Below are 19339 nucleotides of genomic sequence, written 5' to 3'. Positions count from 1 at the left end.
TGTATTCAGAATTCTCAAGGCTGGGTAAGTGACTTCTTAAAAAGTGTGCCTTTACTGCATTTAGCATTTTATATATTTTCTTCTGTTGTTAACTCTGTTTATGTGCATCTGTCAAAACTTTTCAATTAGATTGTTCCCTGATTAGATTATTAACTTCCCAAAGGCAGGTTGTATTTTATAGTCCTGCATTCATTTGCTACGGTTTTTTGGGTTTTGTTTGTTTGTTTGTTTTAAAGCAATGACTATGTGGAAAGATCTCTACTGGAAAAAAGATAAATAAGACGTGGTATTACACATTATTGGACAGTGGAATAACCAATACAAGGTAAGAAGGTGAGTATGGAAACCCAGAATGCTACGTGAATTCAAATAGGGGAGAGGAATGTTTTCAGCTTGTGAGAACTAGGGAAGGCTTTGGGAGGAGATGGCATTTGAGCTGGATGTTGGCAGACCCGGGAGAATTTTAGTAAGTAGAATTCTACCCATGAGAATGGGCAGGAAGGGAGAAATACACACATTAATTTGTGAAACATATATTGCCATGCTGGAGAGAGCACTGAGCACAGAACCACACTTTCCTAGTTAAGTCTGGAACAAATGGAGCAGTGAAACAATGGAGTGGCAGATGGAACCCACAATTTTACCTTCATTACTAATTCAGGTTAAGCTGGAGAACTCAATTTTAGGCAAGCACGAAATAAGCCTGACCCACTTGCTGGTAGAAAATGGGAGCCAGGGCAGGCCTCCAGGTTATACAGAACTTCGGAAAAGTTTTCCAGCTCTTACCTTTTACACTTGTATACGTGAAATTATCAAATTAAAATACAGAGTAGATGGCATTTAAATGTGAATTTCTTGTCTTAAAATAGAGTTTATTTTGCACTGTTCCCCTTTCCCACAGAAGCACATGGTGAGGTGTCTAGATTTCATAAGCTACAGTGAATTCGAGTCAGTTCCCATCAAGATTTAGTGAGGATCTGTGTATTTCACAGGGACTATTCAGGAGCCTCATAACTAGGAGCGGAAATCCCTGGCCTGTTGTAACCTTGGAGGGTCTGCATTTTAAAGATGAAAGACACGTTTTAAAAAATAAAGCTCTGTATTTCTGCATCTGAGCATGGTGGCTAGACCACTGGATTTACCCTTCGGAAGCCGGCTGCTCGAGTCAGAAGCCCCTGGCCCCTGGAGATAGGTGACAGATTGATGAGGGGTGGGCAGATGTCCTGAACTGCCAAGGGTGAGCAGAGGAAGATGGTGGCAGGCTGGGGGTGGGGGCCAAGGTTGGCACATTGAACATGTGATGTCCTCTGAAGAATCTGAAGAATTGCAACATATAGGAGAGACCATGGGGACTACAGGGATGGGGGAGAGCGATGGTGAGGGGCCAGTAACAGCTTTGGGAGCTCAAGTTCCCCAACTAAGGCTAGCTCAGGGTGGGTGTGTGTTTCCCCACACCAACTGCCCACAGTACTTGGTTAGGCATGCCTCTACAAGAGAGCTCATCATGTAAGCAGCTTTGGGTTCCGGCCAGATTCCAGACTCTCCACAGGGATCCCTAGCCCTACCCACACAAGACAACTAAGTAAGAAGAAGGCAAACATTCACAGAAACAGTTGACAACTGTTCAGTGCTTACTGGGCACCAGCTACTGCCCATACTCTTCACCCGGAGCCTGCAAGATTGCCATTCTTAGCCCCTCACTTTTTGGACAGGGAAACAGAGACTCAGAGATGGAAGCCCACCCTGTTAAATCAGGACCGAAGCCTGGGGTTGCCTGACTGCCTTCTGAAGTGTGTTCTTCCAGCAGTTTCCAGAAAAACGAGGTGGTGGTGTGGGTGGCCACAGTGATCGTTCTGTTAGAGGAGGACGAGGGGGAGGGGTGGCTCTGGGGGTCTGGGTGTGTGTGGTTATTTGTGGGGTCATTTCCCAGGCTGTGTGTGAATTTAAGTGTGCATAATGTACATTGGTTGTGGTGTGGGTGTATATGGATATTTGTAGTTCAGTTCTAAGAATGTGTGTGTATATGTATGTGTGTGTGGGGGGGGTCTGGTCCCTGGGCTGTATGAACCTATGTAGGTCTCCGGTGAAGGCAAACAGGCTTGGATTATGTGCATGATTGTGTGTGTGTGTGTGTGTGTGCACGCGCATGTGTGTGCGTACACGCGTTTGAGGGTGCAAGTATGCTGGGGTGCAGGGCGGGGTCGAATGTGTGCGTGGTGAGTCCCGGGGTCTGTGCGTGCATGTGTGCACGAGCGTGTGTGACTATGAGCGCGCCGTGGCTGTGGGGAGACTGGGGTGGGGGGCGGGGGCGGGGAGACGCCGGCCGGCCCCGCCCTCCGCTGCAGGTGGGCTGGGCCCGCGGCGGGGCCGGCCGCGCTCGCTGCTCTTGGCTCGCGGCCGCGCCGGGCTCGCAGGGCTGGGCTCGGGCTGCGGGGCGGCGCCGGGACAGGAAGCGGAAAGCGGCAGTGCAGCGGCGGCGGCGGCGGCGGCGGGGCTCTGCCTCTAAGGGAGCCCAGCGCAGGCCGCAGAGCCCGGACGCTGTGAGCCGAGAGCGCGGGCCGCGGAGCCCGCACGGCCGGCGCAGAGGTGAGTCCCGCGGGAGGCCGGGCGCGGGGTGCATACCGCGGGCGCAGAGACGCCCCCGCCGCGGAGTCCCCGCACCCCCTACACCGCACTGGGACCCCGGGTCCCCGCCCTCCCCGCCTCCGCGCCGCACCCCTACCGTGCCTCCCGGGATCCCACTCCTTTCCCAAGCCTGCGAGGTGCGCCTCTCTTGCCCCGGCCCCTGCCTGCCCCGTGTTCGCTGCTGCGCCCCACTACCCCGGCACTCCCTCCCCGCGCCTCGGACGCCGACTGTTGCCCTGGCCGCACTTTGGGGTGCGCCCCGGGGTGCGCGTTCCGGCCGGCCGGCGGGGAGTGGCCGACGTTCCCGGGGCACCGGGTGGCCCTACCGGCCCTGCGGCGGGGGGGAGGGGGACGGCGGGCCGCTCTCCGTTCCCCGGGAACCGGGCGCGGACCGCCGCTCCCAGCCTGCCGCGGGGCTCGACCCGGTAACCGCCAGCGCCCGGAGCCGCCGGGTCCTGCCTGGGTCAGAAACCGGCACAGAGCCGGCCTGTGTTCGCACCTCGCTTACAAAATTGAGCCGGCCCCAGAGGCCTGGGGGGCGAGTCCGGTTGCGCCCGGGAGAGCGCAACAGGCAGGTAGGAGTTTACTTTCAAAAAACGCCGGGGTGGAGCGGAAGACATCCGGCAAGTCTCTGCCCGAGGTGTCCCGGTTGGAAGAAATCTCTCCGCGCCGGGGCAGCCTTCGCCACGGGCAGGACCTCATTTCCTCCTGCAGTCTTTGAACATCCCCAAGCAACGCGCCCAGAGAAGTGTGAAGCTTTATAAAAATTTAAACGCGTCGCCGGTGGAGGCAGGCGTGGGGCCGAGCCGTGGCCTGGCGGAGATGAGCTGGTGAGCCTCGAAGCTGAGAAATCTCTTGCTCAGTTTTCACATCTACAGACCAGGTATAATGGCCCAGCCGGGAAGGTGTCGTGAGCCCGTTTAGCTCCTCGTTAAGAGACGTCAGAGCGCTTTATTGTGATGATTGTGTGGCTGGCGCGTGCATTTTGTTAAACCCTTAGACCTGGCTGTGGTTGGAAATGCATGTATTTTTAGACCTTTATGCCAAAATCTAGCAAGCTGTAAAGAATCTGGCATTTTCCCTGATATGTTTATGAATTTTACAGAGTTGCTGGAAAATATTATAGCTTGTGTCACCAATCAACAATGCTAATTAGCATTCTTCTTCCTGGGGGGTGGGTTGTTTGATTACACAGCTCCTAGGCTTTTTAGTGACATGGCAGAAACTGTCTAAAACCGGGGAGAAGTAATTAGTCATTTTATGTAACCACTAATTAGAGTTTTTAGAGTTGAATTAAATCAGTGTGATATGGCTGGAGCTTTGACTTCTGGGAGGAAACTGTTTTATTCTGCAGTTCAGAGAAACAACACTCTTTACCTACCCATGGGCTTTTAGCATTCCCAAACATTGGTGTCTCTCAGGGTAATTAGTGGAACATATAGTGTGAAGTTTTCACTGTTACAGCCTTTGCAATTTAATTTGTAAGTAGAGTGGGAGAAGAATTTTGGGAATGGCCTATTTGTAAGGACAGCTTACCAAGCAGGACATTTTTGTTGTCTTAGGTGTTTGAACAACAGGACAGAACCATAAAGGCAAGTTTCCCTACAAGCCCCAATTCCATGTCACACCAGCCTGCTGAAGAATAAACAGATGTTGGGTTAAAATCATCTTCTCCCTCCATCCCCCTAACACACACAAACACACACCCTCTCTGCCTCAGACCTGGCATTGCGTGCGTGCTTATCGCATTGTATTTTAGTAGGCAGTGTGTACCTTTTGGCTGGGAACCCCTTAGGAGCTCCAGCTGTTTCTGATTCTTTTCTCCCGGACGCCCCACAATGCTTGGGACGCTGAACCTGTGAGCAGGAGTTGGAATTGCAAAATTCTTTGTGGGTTATGTATGTTTTGGGACGACAGTCCGTGATTGTTGCCTACCCTCTGAGATGTAAATAAACAGTTCTGGTAATTGCTGTATTGCTGTACGTTTTCCATGGTTCAAGCCCTGGATCCTTCGCTTACTGTGACCTTGCTTTCTTTAACTGTAACTTGACCTGAATGCTTGTTGTTCCTTAGATGGCGTGTTCTGAGGATTAAGTGAGATATTACATACAAAAGACTTAAACAGCCCACAGCATATAGTAAGCACAGGATGAACTGTAGTCTGTTTTTTATTAGTGCCAGGCACTCTCTCTGTCAAGTGAACTAGCTATGGTTAGGGGACTAGCTTTGTGCGGACATGTGATGTGGGCATCGTGCTGTGCCATTTTCCAGAAGGTGGACAAGACAGGTGTAAGTGGAGGGGCGCCTGGGTGGCTCAGTGGGTTAAAGCCTCTGCCTTTGGCTCTGGTTATGGTCCTGGGGTCCTGGGATGGAGCCCTGCATTGGGCTCTCTGCTCGGTGGGAAGCCTGCTTCCCTCTCTCTCTCTGCCTACTTGTGATTTCTCTCTGTCAAATAAATAAAATCTTAAAAAAAAAAAGGTGTAAGTGGACTTGAGCCTGGACCATGTCTTCGCTAGTGGCTTTGGTCTTGCCTGAAGCCTGATGAAAATGTGTGTGCCTCTCTCCCATCAGGGTCTTTCTGAATCCCATTTATTGGACAGTGATCATTGGACTTGGCACCATGGGATTTACAGAGAAGGTAGTACTCGTAAAATCTATTTGTCGAAGCTTAAAAATCTAGCAGGGGATAAGGGGGTCACTTGATAATAGATATGCATCACAGAACCCCAGACATTTTAAGCATTCACAGCTCTTTGGAAATCTATACGTAGCTGCTGGGGGTGTTTCAGAGGTAGTTAGGGCCTGGAGCCAAGAGCAGTTATTCTCGAAGGTGAGTTGAAATCATTGGCAAAACAGGTAAAATGAGGTTGACATTTTCTTTGCTTGTGTACAGTGGCCCGGGATCATTCACCTGGAAGAGGTCTATTGTAATTCAAGTATCAGTGGATTTGTCACAGATGCCACAAGCCCTCTGATCCCTGTATCAGTCACCTGGATGACGTGTTATGGTTTATAGACCACAAGTTCATCAAAATGTTTTGCAGAGCTTGCGATACTTCTTCCCACCTTCCCTTACAACCCCAAGGTCCTCCAAATAAATGCAATAACACACAGTCTTTTCTGATCTGCCTGATATTCCCTTCCAACCTGGTACTAGCAAAAGGAGGCCCAGGGAACAGAATAGACGTCACTAGATTAGCTACAGTTCATGGTATTCGTTCAGGATAGAGTAGTACTGACCAAACAGTGCATGTTAAGAGTATGCAAGGAATACAGAGGTCTCATGCCATACCCACATAACCTTCCTTACTTCACTTTACTGATAAACAGTAATGCCTAACAGTTGTGCTTTCTGCATACAAGGCCCTATTCTTAATGCCTGTGAATTCTCTCATGTAATACCCACTGCAAGCCGTTAAGTAAAATATCATTCTGTTGCTAGAGTTAGAGAAACAGGCACAGCAAGGGTAAGTAACTTGATCTGAGGTTATACAGCTGATACACACCAGAGCCAGGATTTGAAGGGTGATGGTGTTAACTCCAGAACTTTTGTTCATTGCTTCTCCTCCATCGAGGAAGAGCTGACCGTGAACAAAATTATTTCAGTTTACATGTTCCCCTTGGGTGCCCTCTAACCGAAACGGGGTATAGAAAAATGTCCACCGAAACACACAATAAAACTAACAATTAATGGGGAAAAATAATTAGTGGAGCAAACGCTTTAGCATTCTATGCATGATAAAAAGTAGTAAGCACCATCTACCTAAACGTAACAGTACCAGAACCTTCTTTCCCTTGGAAATAATCTCCTCTGAGGAAGAAGCGGAGTGGCTCTTGAGATTCAGCGTGCCTCCCTGTACCCCTTGAGAGAGAACTTTCTACCCTCCAAACCAGAGTTCCCTTCATTACTTAATAGCTGTAGGCAGAGCCGTTGATGTTTTTATAATTTCCTTTTCGCCAAGGTTAACTTAATGTTTACCACTGTCATTACCGTAACGTATTATTTCCCTCAGATGATTTTCTGAACACTGTGTTTTTCTTTTAAGTAGTAGTCAGGCACATTATATGTGGGTGAACCTAACTTTAGGGAGAGATTCTCTTGGAGGCCACTGATGGTCATTTTGTTCTGAATAAAGCGTGGCGAAGGGGCTTCTCTGGGACCTTCTGCTGCACAGCAGAAGTGCACTGGTCTCAACTTTGCAGAGATGTGAACTGACCAGCTCCAGCCCCATGCTGGCTTTTGCAACCAGCCCCCCCCCCCCCCCCCCCAGGCAGTACCTGCAGCTGCTGCTACAGCCAGGGTGCAGGGTGGTGGATGGCAGGGGGAGGCGGTGGGGCCAGGCACTATCAGGCAGCAGCGGGACTGACATCATAGCTGACTCCTACCCTAGCATGTCTGGAAGAGAAACGTTGCCCTGAGGACACTGTCCCGTGATCCAAAAGCTGGTGGTTCTGACGTCGCTGCTCCGCTCATCACCGTGTTGCCCTCCCCTCATGGAGTGCGGAGAATGGCAGATGGGCAGCCTCCAAGGTTCCGTCCACGGTGCCTCTGTGGCCTCCACAGCCTGAGGTCGGCCACAGACACCCTCCCTCAGCACACAGTTACTGAGCATCTGGTACGTTCCAGGAACTGCACAGACGTTGCCAATTGTGGTTCTGGGTGCTGTGACGGGCCCCCTGTCACCTGGAGGATCTGGAAAGGCCTCTTGAGAAAAGCAGTGTTGTCATTAAAAGCCCCAGAAGGGGAGTGCAGCTGGCCAGGTGGGCAGGACCCTGCGGACCCAAGGGAGGTTTTCGTGTTGTATTCCAACTGTAGTGGGACCCCACGGAAGGTTTTGAAGCAGAGAGGTGACATCCACATTGTGACGTGGAAGATCACCGTGGCAGCTGCCCAGCTGCACTGTGTGGGTCGTCTCCAGGGGCCCACCGTTCCAGATTCTAGGATCCATATTTCCACCTTTGCATGGTGGTTCTGTTCAGGCCCGTGCTGCCTCCTGTCCATTTATTACCCCGGGGGTGGGGGGTTAGGGGTGGTGGACCTGATTCCTTGTCATTGCTTTATTATCTTCCTGATAACGGGTCCCTCTGACCTTATTTGAGTTCTGCTAATTTCTTGTGCATGCAAGTGAACTCTCTCCTAAACATATCTTTGCAGTGATAAGCTTCACGATGGGTGTTTTATTAACTACATCCACGCTCTTTCACTGGCCCTTAAAATGAGTCCACTCTGGATATTGTCAGTTTGCCTCTGTTGCTCTTGCTTAATCCTTACTCAGATCTGGGACAGGAGTCGGTCACTATGAGAGGAGCAGCATGACTTAGGGGAAGGAGCTTGAGCTCAGCGTAGACTGTAGACCAGATTCCATGGGGAAACTTGCAGGCTTTGTGACAGGTTAGCTCTCTGTCCAGGGAGCCTGGGGCAGGTGGGTGGCCGCGCTCCAGGAGAGTGAGGGGAGGCTCCTGAGGACAGTGACAGCGGGATGTGAGGGAATCCCGGGAGAGAGTGTCACACCTGGCATGGGGCTGGGTGGACAGGATTGATGTGATGACTGTATCCCCCGGCAGAGGACACTGGAGAGAATAGGCCAGGACTCCAGCAAGCACTGGTGGGGATAATGATGATCCCAAGGGGAGCAAGAGGCAGCCGAGTGGGAGATGCGCACTGGGGATTTACTCTTTCAGTGTTTGTCAAGTACCTAATACGTCCAGAGTATGCTGCGGTAGGGAAACCGTGGCTCCTGTCTCCAAGAAGCTTACACTAGAGTAAATCCATGGATGGAGAAGAAACATGGATGAGTTTTGAGCCTTAAGGGATAACCTGATGGGAGAGAGGGTGGGAATGTTGGAGAAGCGGTGGCAGCAGCGCTATCCTGTCAGGATGGACGGCCGCAGGAAGCTCTGGGAACACAGGCAGGGCGCCAAATGTGCGCCTTGTCATTGCTGTGTCCTAGCATTGCCTAGCGTGCTCTCCTGTGGCTGCTTGCTAAATACAGAGAGAGATGAATACAGAATGGGATCCGAAGGTCCAGGGAAAGGAAGACGAGGGTGTGACCTTTGCATGTGGCCCACTTAGAGCTGTTTCAGTGGAGTGTTGAGGGAGGAAGATTGGGATGGCAGTTGAGAGGGAGGGAGTGGCAGCATATACAGACCACCCCTTTGAGGAGTACAGGGAGGACTTGGGGAGAGCCCGGACATGGGTGCTGGTAGAGTCGGGTAGAGCCTTTCCCCAGAGGGCACTTGGGAGCCCATGATTGCCTTTGAGGGACGTGCCTGGAGTTGTCTTAATGGATGGCCAGAGATTTTAATGAGGACTTGGAATGATGTCCTCTTGCAGAGGGGGAAGGGGAATGGAGCCTGGGTTACCATGAGCCTTACATAGGGAGCCTGGTTTATTGCTCTCAGGGACCTAGGAAGAGCTCGCATTAAATGGCCTCATTTTATGGGGGGCGGGGCAACAGTGGCTCAAGTGATGTCTCCATCAGGAAGCATGAATAGCACCAGCCCAGGTCTGTAGGGCCTGGGTCATCTGCCTCTGAGACACCCCAGCAGCATTTAGCCAGAATTAGCTGGAAGTGGGGACAAGAAGGGGGGTGATCCGGAGGGCCTTCAGGGAAAGAGGCTCCTGCTGGGCAGTCCTGGGGATTTGGCTCACCTCTTGGTGTAGGTGTCAGCCAGGTACAAAGCAGATGAACAAGCAGCAGACCCCAGAGCAGAGAGATGAGAACCGAGGGTGCTGGCAGCTCCCTGAAATCGCTGGTGGAAAACGGTGGGAGGCAGAGTTGGGCGCAAAGAGGGTGATTGTGATGGTCTCTTGCTGTCTTCTAAGGAAGTGGAGGTGGTCCAGAAGCAAAACTCACATTCTGAAAAAAATGCCACTATGTTTTCACAGTCAGCCCACAGACGAGGGGCCTCATTTGCATTTTATGGGTGGGACACTGCCTTGCTTGAGTGCACAGCTGGTTACCAACCCCCGGGGGCTGAGATGCCGTCTGGAGATGGGCTGCCAGTGGCGGGGCGAGCTGGGCACTGGCTCTGCCCTGCTCCTGTCCAGGGCTTTCTCTTGCTGAGACAGACAAGGAGGGACATGAGCTTTCAGAGCCTAAGGGAAGTCTTAGAGCCCTAACTCTCACTTACCCGCTGCCCCTGCCGCCTGTGCTGGGCCCACCTGCAGCTGGAGCCCCCTGGTTTCTCCCAGCAGCCCTGGTTCTCACACGCGGCATTGCGGGTTCTCAGAGCTCAAGTAATGTGACTGACGTTATGGAACCAATATGTGGGGAAAGCCAGGCATCGGAACCCAGCCCCCGATCCTGTATGTGTTTCCTTTCTCGGATCAACCCTGTGATTTTTTTAAAAAGATTTTTTTATTTACTTTTTTGACAGAGAGAGAGCACAAGTAGGCAGAGTGTCAGGCAAAGGGAGAAGACTCCCCACTGAGCAGGGAGCCAGAGGCGGGACTCGATCCTGGGACTCTGGGATCATGACCTGAGCGGGAGGCAGCTGCTTAACTGACTGAGCCACCCAGGTACCCCTCAACCCTGTGATTTATCCCAGTTTGACAGATGAGGAGTCTGAGGCGGAAGAGGGCAAGTGGGTTCTCCTGGGTTCTATCAGACGGTGGAGAGCTCTGACTAGAACCCACTGCTCGCCTGGGGCTCTTGATGGCAGAGGAGGTGGGAAACCATGAGTCACGAGACCCAGGACAAGGGAGGCTAGCCCCTTGGTCACAGTGCCTGGAAGTGAATGCATCTCACTTCCAGGCAGAATGAACGCTAAGAGCAAAGCCCTCTTAGGTGGTATTTGAGACTGGGAGCTGTGTTGGTGTGTGGCAGTGACCAGGAGGTTGGTTCTGGACCTGCAGGTTACTGGGGGCGGGGTGCTTGGGAGGGGTATTAGCGGGGGTGCCTTGGCCCCTTCCCAGTAGGGGTAAGGCTGTGGCATTTGCAGCTCCTTTGTTCTCCCTTCACACTGAAGTCACTGGCTATGTTTGCACTTTCAGCTCCCAGGGGAGGGCAGGGGCACTGGAAGGAGGAGCCTTGAGGGGCAGAGACCAGCACTGGGGTGCGGGATGCTGGGAGAGACAAACTTGTGCTTCTCAGGCCTTTAGAAGTAAAGGGTTTTTAGCACTCAGGCCTCAGGAATGTACTTGGAAGTGTTTCCAGTGTATTTTTATTGCAAAGCAATAGCTAATGGAAACGTGGGGCAAAGACCCCAGAGCCTGCAACTAATAAGTCACCTGCTTTTCTTCATTTTTCTGATGTTCCCTCTTAATCACTGTGTTTACGTAAGCCTGCTATATGATTTTAACTGTAACAGCAGGCTCAGGGTGTATCCATGATCCTGTAGTCTGGTCTTTAAATTTACCATTATGTTGTAAAACTTCCCATTCTTCCTGATTATTTTAAACAGCTATGTGATATCTGTCTTGGGTGGAGGAACGTGGTTTCCTTACCTATTCCAGCACTTTGGGGGCATTTCGCTTATTTCATGCTTTCTTCTGCTGTAAACAATGCGGTAATAGTTTTTCTTTGAAAAACATCAGTTCTTTAAGATAACTTTTCTGGTGTTTGGAGCCCTGGTTTAAAGAGATAGAGAGTTTTTTTGTTTGTTTGTTTTTTGGAAACTATGAGCAAAAATCCCTTAAAAGCCGCTTTCCTGTGTATTGTTCTTGTAACCAGCAAACTGGCAGTGGGGACTGGGCCCTGTCTAGGCTGTGGGACGCCACTTCCTCCAGCCTGAACCCCGGTGGTGATGTTGTGTGAGGCTGTGTCCAGGAAATGGCCAGGGGCCAGGTCTCTCCCACGTGTGTTTCGCGGCTGCTGTGCTGGAGGGGTAGCCTGCCTAGTCCCTACCTGTCTCCCTCCTGGACCCCTAGGGAAGCACTTAGCGTTCAGAGGCTCCTTCCCTGCTTGCTCGTTCTCCAACGGAGACCCAGAGGGGAGGTGGCTGCTGTCATTTATCTTCAGAATCTTTATTGCCTTTGGAAGTTGATTATCCTTTTTTCCTCCCTGCTTTTCTTAGAATTTGTTCCTGTCGAAGCGCGGCTCCTGGATCTCCAGACCCTTGGCAGCTTTCAGAGTCTAGTTGGTGAAATTCTCTACCTCCGAGGAGAAACACTGCTGCTGCTCCTTTCTCAAGAGCAAGCTCCCCATTGCTATGGATACCGAATCCACATATTCTGGATATTCTTACTATTCCAGTCATTCGAAAAAATCTCACAGACAAGGGTACGTAAGCTCTAGATTGTTCCGCATTTCCTGGAAACTCGCAGGTCAGTGCAGCCTTCTAGACTCACTTTCCAAGTGGTGAAGCCGGGTTGCGGGGCTGTTGTTGCTGGAGGGTCGGTCCAGCGGCCCACGAGAAGGCGGGCTTTAAGAGCATTTAACATGTGTCGGGAGTAACTATACCACCAATTTACATTTTATAGCTGCCATTATGGTTGATGATCTTAATTTCTCACAATTGATTTTAAATTAAAGTTTCTCCCTGCAGTGGAAATGGTTTTCATTTCTAAATACTTCTCACAGACAACAGGTCTCCCAAAGCTTTACCAAGATTGTAAATGAAAGTTTAAAAAAAAAAAAGTGTTGATTTGTTGCTTTTTACCTAAAGTCGCTGACTCATTGCCCTTTAGGCATTTGCAGTGAGGTTTATACACTAGGTGGTGGGATTGGCCTAGTGCCGTATTTCTCTCTTGATGAGTTTTCCCAGTAAACAAGCCTGGGTAATGAAAACCCGCCATGCAGGGTATGGGGGCCAGACTCCCTCCCGCGCAGGTCTTCGCTGGTGTTCACAGCGCCTGCAGTATTGCAGACCTGGAGACTGATTGGTGAGTAAAGGAACAAGGGAACGAGTGGATGGAGAGGCTGAGAAAACGGTTGGTGAAGTGGTAGTCCCACCTCGTTCTTAGACTCCTCATCTGTGAAATGGGTCCAGCTGCCTCGCGGGGCTGTTGAGAGAATTCTGTATGATTGTGCATGTAAAGCATTTAACATGGCCCACAGTGGGAGGTCACTAACCAGTGACTGTATGAATGCTGTTAACAGCCGTGGCATTTCAGCATCACGCTCAAAGGTCCCAACTGGCCACTGCCCAAAGGCCCAGCTGCAGTCACACCCCGTGAGGACTGGGAACCGTGTTTCCCTGACCAAGCAGTTCCTCACAAAAGCAGCCAAATGCAGAGTGGGACTTTTTTTTGTAATGTAGCGATAAGATGTGTCGACCTAATAGACTTATTTATTTGTGAGCCTGTCTGCATGTACACAGGCAGCCAGAGGTCTGGAAGGATATTCTCTGAGCTGCCCACAGTGGATCACCGTAGGAAAGGGGCCGAACACAAGATTGTGGCTGATGGGAATTTTGTTTTTGCTTTATTTTTCTGTACCTGTTCAGTCTTCTACAAGGGTGTGTCTTGTATTTAAAAATCTGAATGAAGTGAAAGAATGAGAAACAACAATTTTCACAGATTGTTTAATAACCTGAGGAATCATGTTTAAAATAAGAATCAAAACTTTGTGCTTTATAATAGTTATGTATTTTTATGAGAAGATGAATGGTAACATTATTGGCCGTGCCTGTCTGGTCTCTGAATGTAGGGATTATTAAAATTATGGGTGGGTTTTGTGTTTTCGTTTTTTTAAGCCTTCATTATTTTCTAAATTTTCACGTGTTGGTCTTAAAGTCATAAAAATGTGGAAAAGGGTGTGAAAGAGCTCTTCCTGGAGGCTGGGTTAGTCTTTCTGGAAGCATGCTGAATAGAAGCCCGCTGAGGGAGGCCTCAGGTGACACAGCAGAGCCCAGATCTCTGGAAAGTCAGAATGCCTCTGGGGATCAAAGATTTATCACCAGTTTTAACCAGCGAGTAAAACATTAGATTCATCCTAAAACACCAGAAACAGCTGTTTGGAAACATCCAACTGGAGAAAGCCATTCCTTTGTCAGCATACCAAGCTTCTCTTTTCCACATGACAGAAGTAGGAATTTGGGGTGCCACTCGTGCTTGGGGATGAATGGGGGATGACGTTTTGCTCGACTCTGAGGAGGAACCATCTCGGGTCTTCTCTGCCTACACATGGGTCCCAACTGTCCTATGTGTGGGCCCCAGGCTGTGCTCCAGTCTTTTCTCAGGCCCCTTGGGGACCCCAGAAATTGGTCCAGCAGTGCTCTTGTGGTGACGTTAAGAGATAATAACTTCCAATTAAAACGGCATGCCAAACTCTTAATGTGCCCCTTGGACCCATGTGGAAAGTACTTGGCAAATGAGAGTACAAGCTGAGCCTTTGAATAAAGTATTCAAGGAGTGCTGCTGAATGCCTGTTCAGAAAAGCTCTGGGTGGAGGGAATGGCCATCAGAGATTCCATGGGTTCTTGAGGAAAAAACAGCACCCACATGCAGTGAATTCCCTGAGGGTCCTGTAAGGCGCAGTAGCTAACTATGGGGCAAAGCTTGTAGTCTGTAGATGGTGTGGGCCCAGGAGTACTGTGTCGGGCATAAAGAATATTAAGCTGTAAGATTACCCCTCACCAGTGTGTAAGCAGGCCCTAGCGCCTGCCAAGGGTATGGTATCCCCCAGCAGGGTCCCCGGGAAGGCTGTTCTGCTCAGGGATTTGTCAGGAATTTGAATGGAAAAGGAAGAAAGGGGAGGGACCTTGCTTTGGGGTAATTGTATTAGGCCTCTCACCCAGAAAGGAATAATGAAGTGCACCAAACCTGATATGCCTAGTGACACCGTGATCATCTGTGGGGGGCTGGCTGGGTTCCAAACAGATGACACCTGACTCTTTTCCAACAAAGAGGTCAGCAGGCTGGTTTTGTGATGTCTGCTCTCTCCAGAGGGTGTCCAGTTAGTCAACTTGCTGGGAAAATGGTGCCAACTTCAGCTGACCTTGTCTTACCTTTTGAGCCTGGAGTAATACTTCCCTTCGTCACATACCGCAGCGGCCAGCGACGCCAAGGAACACTTGGTGGGCACCTGTGAGGACCCTCAGCTCCTGTCCCCCATCCTCATGGCTGTCCTAGAGCCATGGTATTTATGGTATCGCCCCATTTAGCAGGCAATAACATGGGAGGTGCGGAAAGGCAGTGCTGTTTGCCTGACATTACGAGCCTAGCAGGTACCCTTGGCAGGTTTCCAGCCTGACTCGTTGGCCCTTTGGAAGCCCGGCTCCTCCCCGGGCTGTGCTAGATGGGGAGCATCTAGAGGGGGAGTGGGGGTGGGGCAGGAAACTCATGTGACGAATGTGCTGAAATGCACTGTCCAAGAGAGGATGGCCAGGATGGGGAGGGAATTGGCACTTTTGTTCCCAGGCGGCCTCAGAGTTGGTTTGCGCTGTGCCCAGCCCTCCCACCCGAGTCCGTTGCTGAGCCAGCGGCAGCAGCCAGACAGCCCCACCGCCAGCCAAGCAAGGGCAGGTAGTGGGTGGTGATGGAGAAGGAAAGGGCGGAGTGACTGGTGGGGCTGGCTTTCCCCAAATAGAAAGAGACCAACAACAGAAACAGAGCTAAATCGTCTTTCCCAGGAAATGCCGCCTGTAGTGGGAAGGGAAGAGGAACTGATGGGGGTTCTGGCTGGAACCAGGGGCATTTACAGCTGCCCGCAAGGGCCCAGCTCTGGAATCATCTAAGTAGATGGGTTTATGCACATACGCACGGCAGGTACGGACACCTGCCCGGGCCTCCCATGTGCCGCTGCTTGCTCTTCCACCCTCTGGCCTGCACACACTCGAGCACAGATACGCTGTACCCTTACTGGTGGATGTTGCCTGGAGACTGATGCTGAGATACAGCGATTCCCGAAGGTGATGCACCTGCCCAACAAAGGCACAAAGTGATCCCTACTACTCAGGCACACTGGAAACCCTCCTTGGTGTGCCTGGGTTCCTAACAGCTGTTTTGTGGTTTGATAGCTGTACCTACTGCCCCCGCCATGCTCTGCCCTGTCTCCTGTTTTCACTCTTAGCCTCCATGAACAGGTTGTCTTCACCACCACAAAGCCCTCTCCCAGAGTGCACTTGGCCCTTGCTTGGAGTCCCAACGTTGGGAGTATTGAGATGAACACGTGGGCTCCTCATGCAGTGAAGTAGCTGTCCTGCGCTCCGAGCTTGGCACCCTGGACAGCACTGGATGGCAGTGTTTTTGTTGGACTTCTCTATTGAGAAGCGGCTCGGACACCTTCCTGGAGCAATAGTTGATGACCAGTGATTTTTGTAAAAGCTGCATGGCCCATCTTGGTCCCTTGGCAGCAGGGACCAGCACAGACTGATGCTGAGTCCTGCTACATGCTGGCCTGAGCCTTCCCTCCAGCCTCCTCCTCTGAATGCCGCTTTACTAAGGAAGCTACTCTCTACCTCGACATGACATCGTAGGGCTGTGCATAATGGGCCCGTTATTGAGCCCCTACTGCATGCAGGCACTTAACAGACAGCCGTACTTCCAAGCACTCACTCCCACACCCCTCTCCCCGGGAGCATTGGGGTGGAAGAACCCTGGGGAAAGTTTCCCGGATGCCCTGCATCCTGATCACCTGGGGTGCTGGTGAAAATGTCATTCCTGTTGTCTCTCTTCCAGAATTCCCTAGGGGTGGGGCCAGTGAATGTGCACTCAAATGCCCACTCCAGGTGGTGTCTCTGCACACTCAGGTGTGAGAAGCACTGGTTTCGGGTTTCTGGCTCTGGGGGATGAGAGAACCTTCCTGGAATTATTGAATGATAGGTTCCTATCCGGTTTACGGGATGTTACCAAGGGAATGGTTCAGGCTGGGCCTTCTCCTTTGGATGCTGTTGGGCCCTTTAAGAGCCAGTTGGGGTGGGCCAGGGGTCAGAGTGATGGCTGGCCCTGGGGAGGCAGTTTCCAGCCCTGGGTGTGTCCCCGACCTGCTTTCTGCCTTGGCCGGGTTCAGGCTCCAGTGCTTGGCATTCAGTGAAAGAATTTTGGTGTCTACTGGAATTTGTGCTGTCACAGGATTTGACCCATGGGAGTAGTGCATGGATAGATGGGGTTGGCTAGATAGACCTGACTTGGTGATGGAAACACAAGATAGAAGAGGAGACTCCTGGGAGGCAGGGATTCTAGACCCCGCCCATACACGTCACCCCAAGGAGTGCCCAGGTGCCTGGGAAGGCTCTCCCAAATTGTTTATTGTTTCTCACACTCAGGCCTTTGAAGTGATTGTCTTTGGCAACTCAGAGCGTTGGGCTCATCGCGTTGTGCTGCCCAAGGTCATAGGGCATTTGCACCTGCCAGCAGTAGCTCCACAGGCGGATTTCAGAGCTCAGCGGTTCAAGTAGAGGGTGCCCGGACGAACAGTAGGAATGTTCATGCTACCGGATCTTCAGTCGTTCTTCAGATCAGTGCAGCCATAGTGGGTGTGAATCAACGTGGTGGGAGCAGACCTGGGGTCGCATCCTGCCACTTACTACGACCTTGGCAAGTCAGTTAACCTCTTTTAGCCTCAGTTTTTTCCATCTCTGAAATGGGGACATGTTTACTGGCTTCATACAGTCATTGTTAGGATTAGGATGGGGTGAAATTAATATCATAGAGCACCTAGGAAAGCGCTCTCTAAATTGGAGGGGGGAGTGGAATGATCGGCCTTGATAGATACATCTCTAGATTAACTGATTTTCTGCTGTCCCCCCAGTTACCTGGTTAAACTGAAACACCCAAGTTGATCAGAACACATGCGTTTCTAGGCCCTAATATAACAGTAGATCAGGATGGTAAGTTAAGCTCTAGCAATTAGAGATGCTCTCAACTGAGAGTTTCTGGGGCTGAGGACGCCTCCCTGCTCTTTGAAAGAACTAACCAATGCTTATCCTAGAGAGGTGCTGATAAGGTCAGAGTTTGCCCACAGGAAGTCTGCATGGGATTTTGTTGGCGAAAGAGCAGGTTATTAGGACACACACTGTGGAGGGGAAGGAGTCGGACCACGTGTTACTAGTTCCGTCCACATCTCCTCTGAGGCCCCTGTACTCATCTCTGCATACATTACCTATGTGGCATTATCATTGTCCCCATTTCACAGAGAGGAAACAGGTTTTCAGAAGTTGAATAACTTGTGCAAGGTCACAAAGGAGCATGACTGAAATCTGACTGTTGTCCCCAAAGCCGGTGTGTGCAGTGCTCTGTCCTGCCTGGGGGGACCTTGGGAATGAGAGCAGGTGTTTGAAGGGATGTCAAGGTGGCCTCTAAGAAAGGAGGCCCTGATGGACAGGCTCCTGTGGGGGCTTCTGGACTGACTGTCACAGCTGGGGACAGGAGTGTCAGTTTCCATAGGTGGTTAGTGGCCAGGTTGTGACTTTAGAGCTTTGCACAGCGATTGATTTCCTTTTATAATTTCAAGATTGACCCGAGGCAGGGTGCTCTCATAGTTACCCTGGACTACCCAGGAAGTTTATCTGGTGTAAAATGAGGCAGCAGCCTGCTTTCCTTAGGAAGCCTGAAAATACACACACATGCACACACGCACCTCTTGGTGTCATTTGTCCTGGCTTTTATTGTTCCTCTGGATGCCTTTGAATTCAGCCAGAACCTATGGGAATGACTTTCAGTTTGAATTCGTAGGATTGAGATGTAAATGCTTCTTTGTACTGGTTTAGGATTTCCTTTCTTCTCAACTTGTCCAAAGGTGTAGGGTGACAGCGTGTCCCAGATTTTTTTGGACAGACCAAAGTGTAAATATTTTGCAGTGTTGTCCCCACAAGAAAGCCTTAGAAAATGAATTTAGGCAAATTAGAACCAAATCAAGTCAGTAATTTTACAGTATAATGTGCCTCAGCTACAGAAATTTTAAAACTCACAATTTTAGGCTTTGAAAAAATCTATTTTCAACTCCACTGTTGAGGGAGGAGTGACAGTCTTTGTTTTGGATCTTAGAATGACAGAAAATACTAAATAGGGAGTAAAAATTAGCTTACTCCTTGCAGGGGGAGGCTTGGGTGGGTGTTGGCTCTGTGTGTGTGCGTGTATGTAGAATTTTCCTAAACTCACAATGAAATGTAAATTCGATGAGAGGTGATTCATACAGTATAAATGTGCTGGCTGATAACCTCCCCTTTTTTTTTTTTTTTAATAGGGAGAGAAATAGAGAGAGACACAAATCACCCCGGAATAAAGATGGCAGAGGGTCAGAAAAGTCTGTCACCATTCAGGCTCCCACCGGAGAGCCCCTGTTGGCCAACGATTCTACTCGGACGGAGGAAGTTCAGGTAAGGATCAAAGGCGGTCTGTGAGCACACTGCCCCTTGATCAAGACTCTTTTCAGTAAATGTTTTCCTAAGTCTTGTTGCAGTAGGTTCTCTTGGGTTTTTATCTTTATTTTTCTAGCATGGTAATGAGTTTATCTATGTCTCGTGGTTTCTTGTTGGTCTAAGGACAGCCTGTCCTGCCATTGGCTACCTGGGGGATTCTTCTGAAGTGTGATTGGTTGGCCTGCTTTGAATGGTGTTGAAAGAAGCCTGCCACGCTGATGACAGGGCAGAGAAAGGGAAAGTTGCAGGCCGTAGTCTCCAGGGACGCATTCCAAAGTGGAACAGAAGGCCAGGGGTGGAAACTCTCTCCCGAAGCCCTGAGTACTGTGGGGAACAAGAGGTTAAGAGAGCCCAGACTGACTGCTACAAGGTATACAAAGTCAGTTGGGGGGCTGTACACTGAGCTGCCTGACAGGAAAGCCGGATGAATGAAATGGGCCCTGCATCACAGAGAAGGGGCCAGAACCTA

General features: G+C 50.5%; 1 protein-coding gene across 2 annotated transcripts in view; it reads left to right on the top strand.

The window, feature by feature from the left end:
* The first annotated feature begins 2423 nt into the window (after window positions 1–2423).
* The window catches only part of VANGL1 (VANGL planar cell polarity protein 1), a 52637-nt gene continuing 35721 nt past the window's right edge, over window positions 2424–19339 (top strand). The window contains exons 1-4 of one of the 2 annotated variants that reach the window (XM_004771091.3): window positions 2428–2586; window positions 3340–3508; window positions 11644–11849; window positions 18696–18828. In XM_004771091.3, the coding sequence (XP_004771148.2) occupies window positions 11779–11849; window positions 18696–18828 (204 nt within the window). In that variant the 5' untranslated portion in view covers window positions 2428–2586; window positions 3340–3508; window positions 11644–11778. Of the gene's footprint in view, window positions 2587–3339; window positions 3509–11643; window positions 11850–18695; window positions 18829–19339 lie in introns of both variants that reach the window. The other variant, XM_004771093.3, reaches the window with a different exon arrangement.

The sequence above is a fragment of the Mustela putorius genome, unplaced genomic scaffold (assembly GCF_011764305.1).
Source record: "Mustela putorius furo isolate JIRA1106 unplaced genomic scaffold, ASM1176430v1.1 tig00000585_pilon_pilon_pilon, whole genome shotgun sequence".
NCBI lineage: Eukaryota > Metazoa > Chordata > Mammalia > Carnivora > Mustelidae > Mustela > Mustela putorius.
This window is presented reverse-complemented; position numbering and strand designations above follow the sequence as displayed.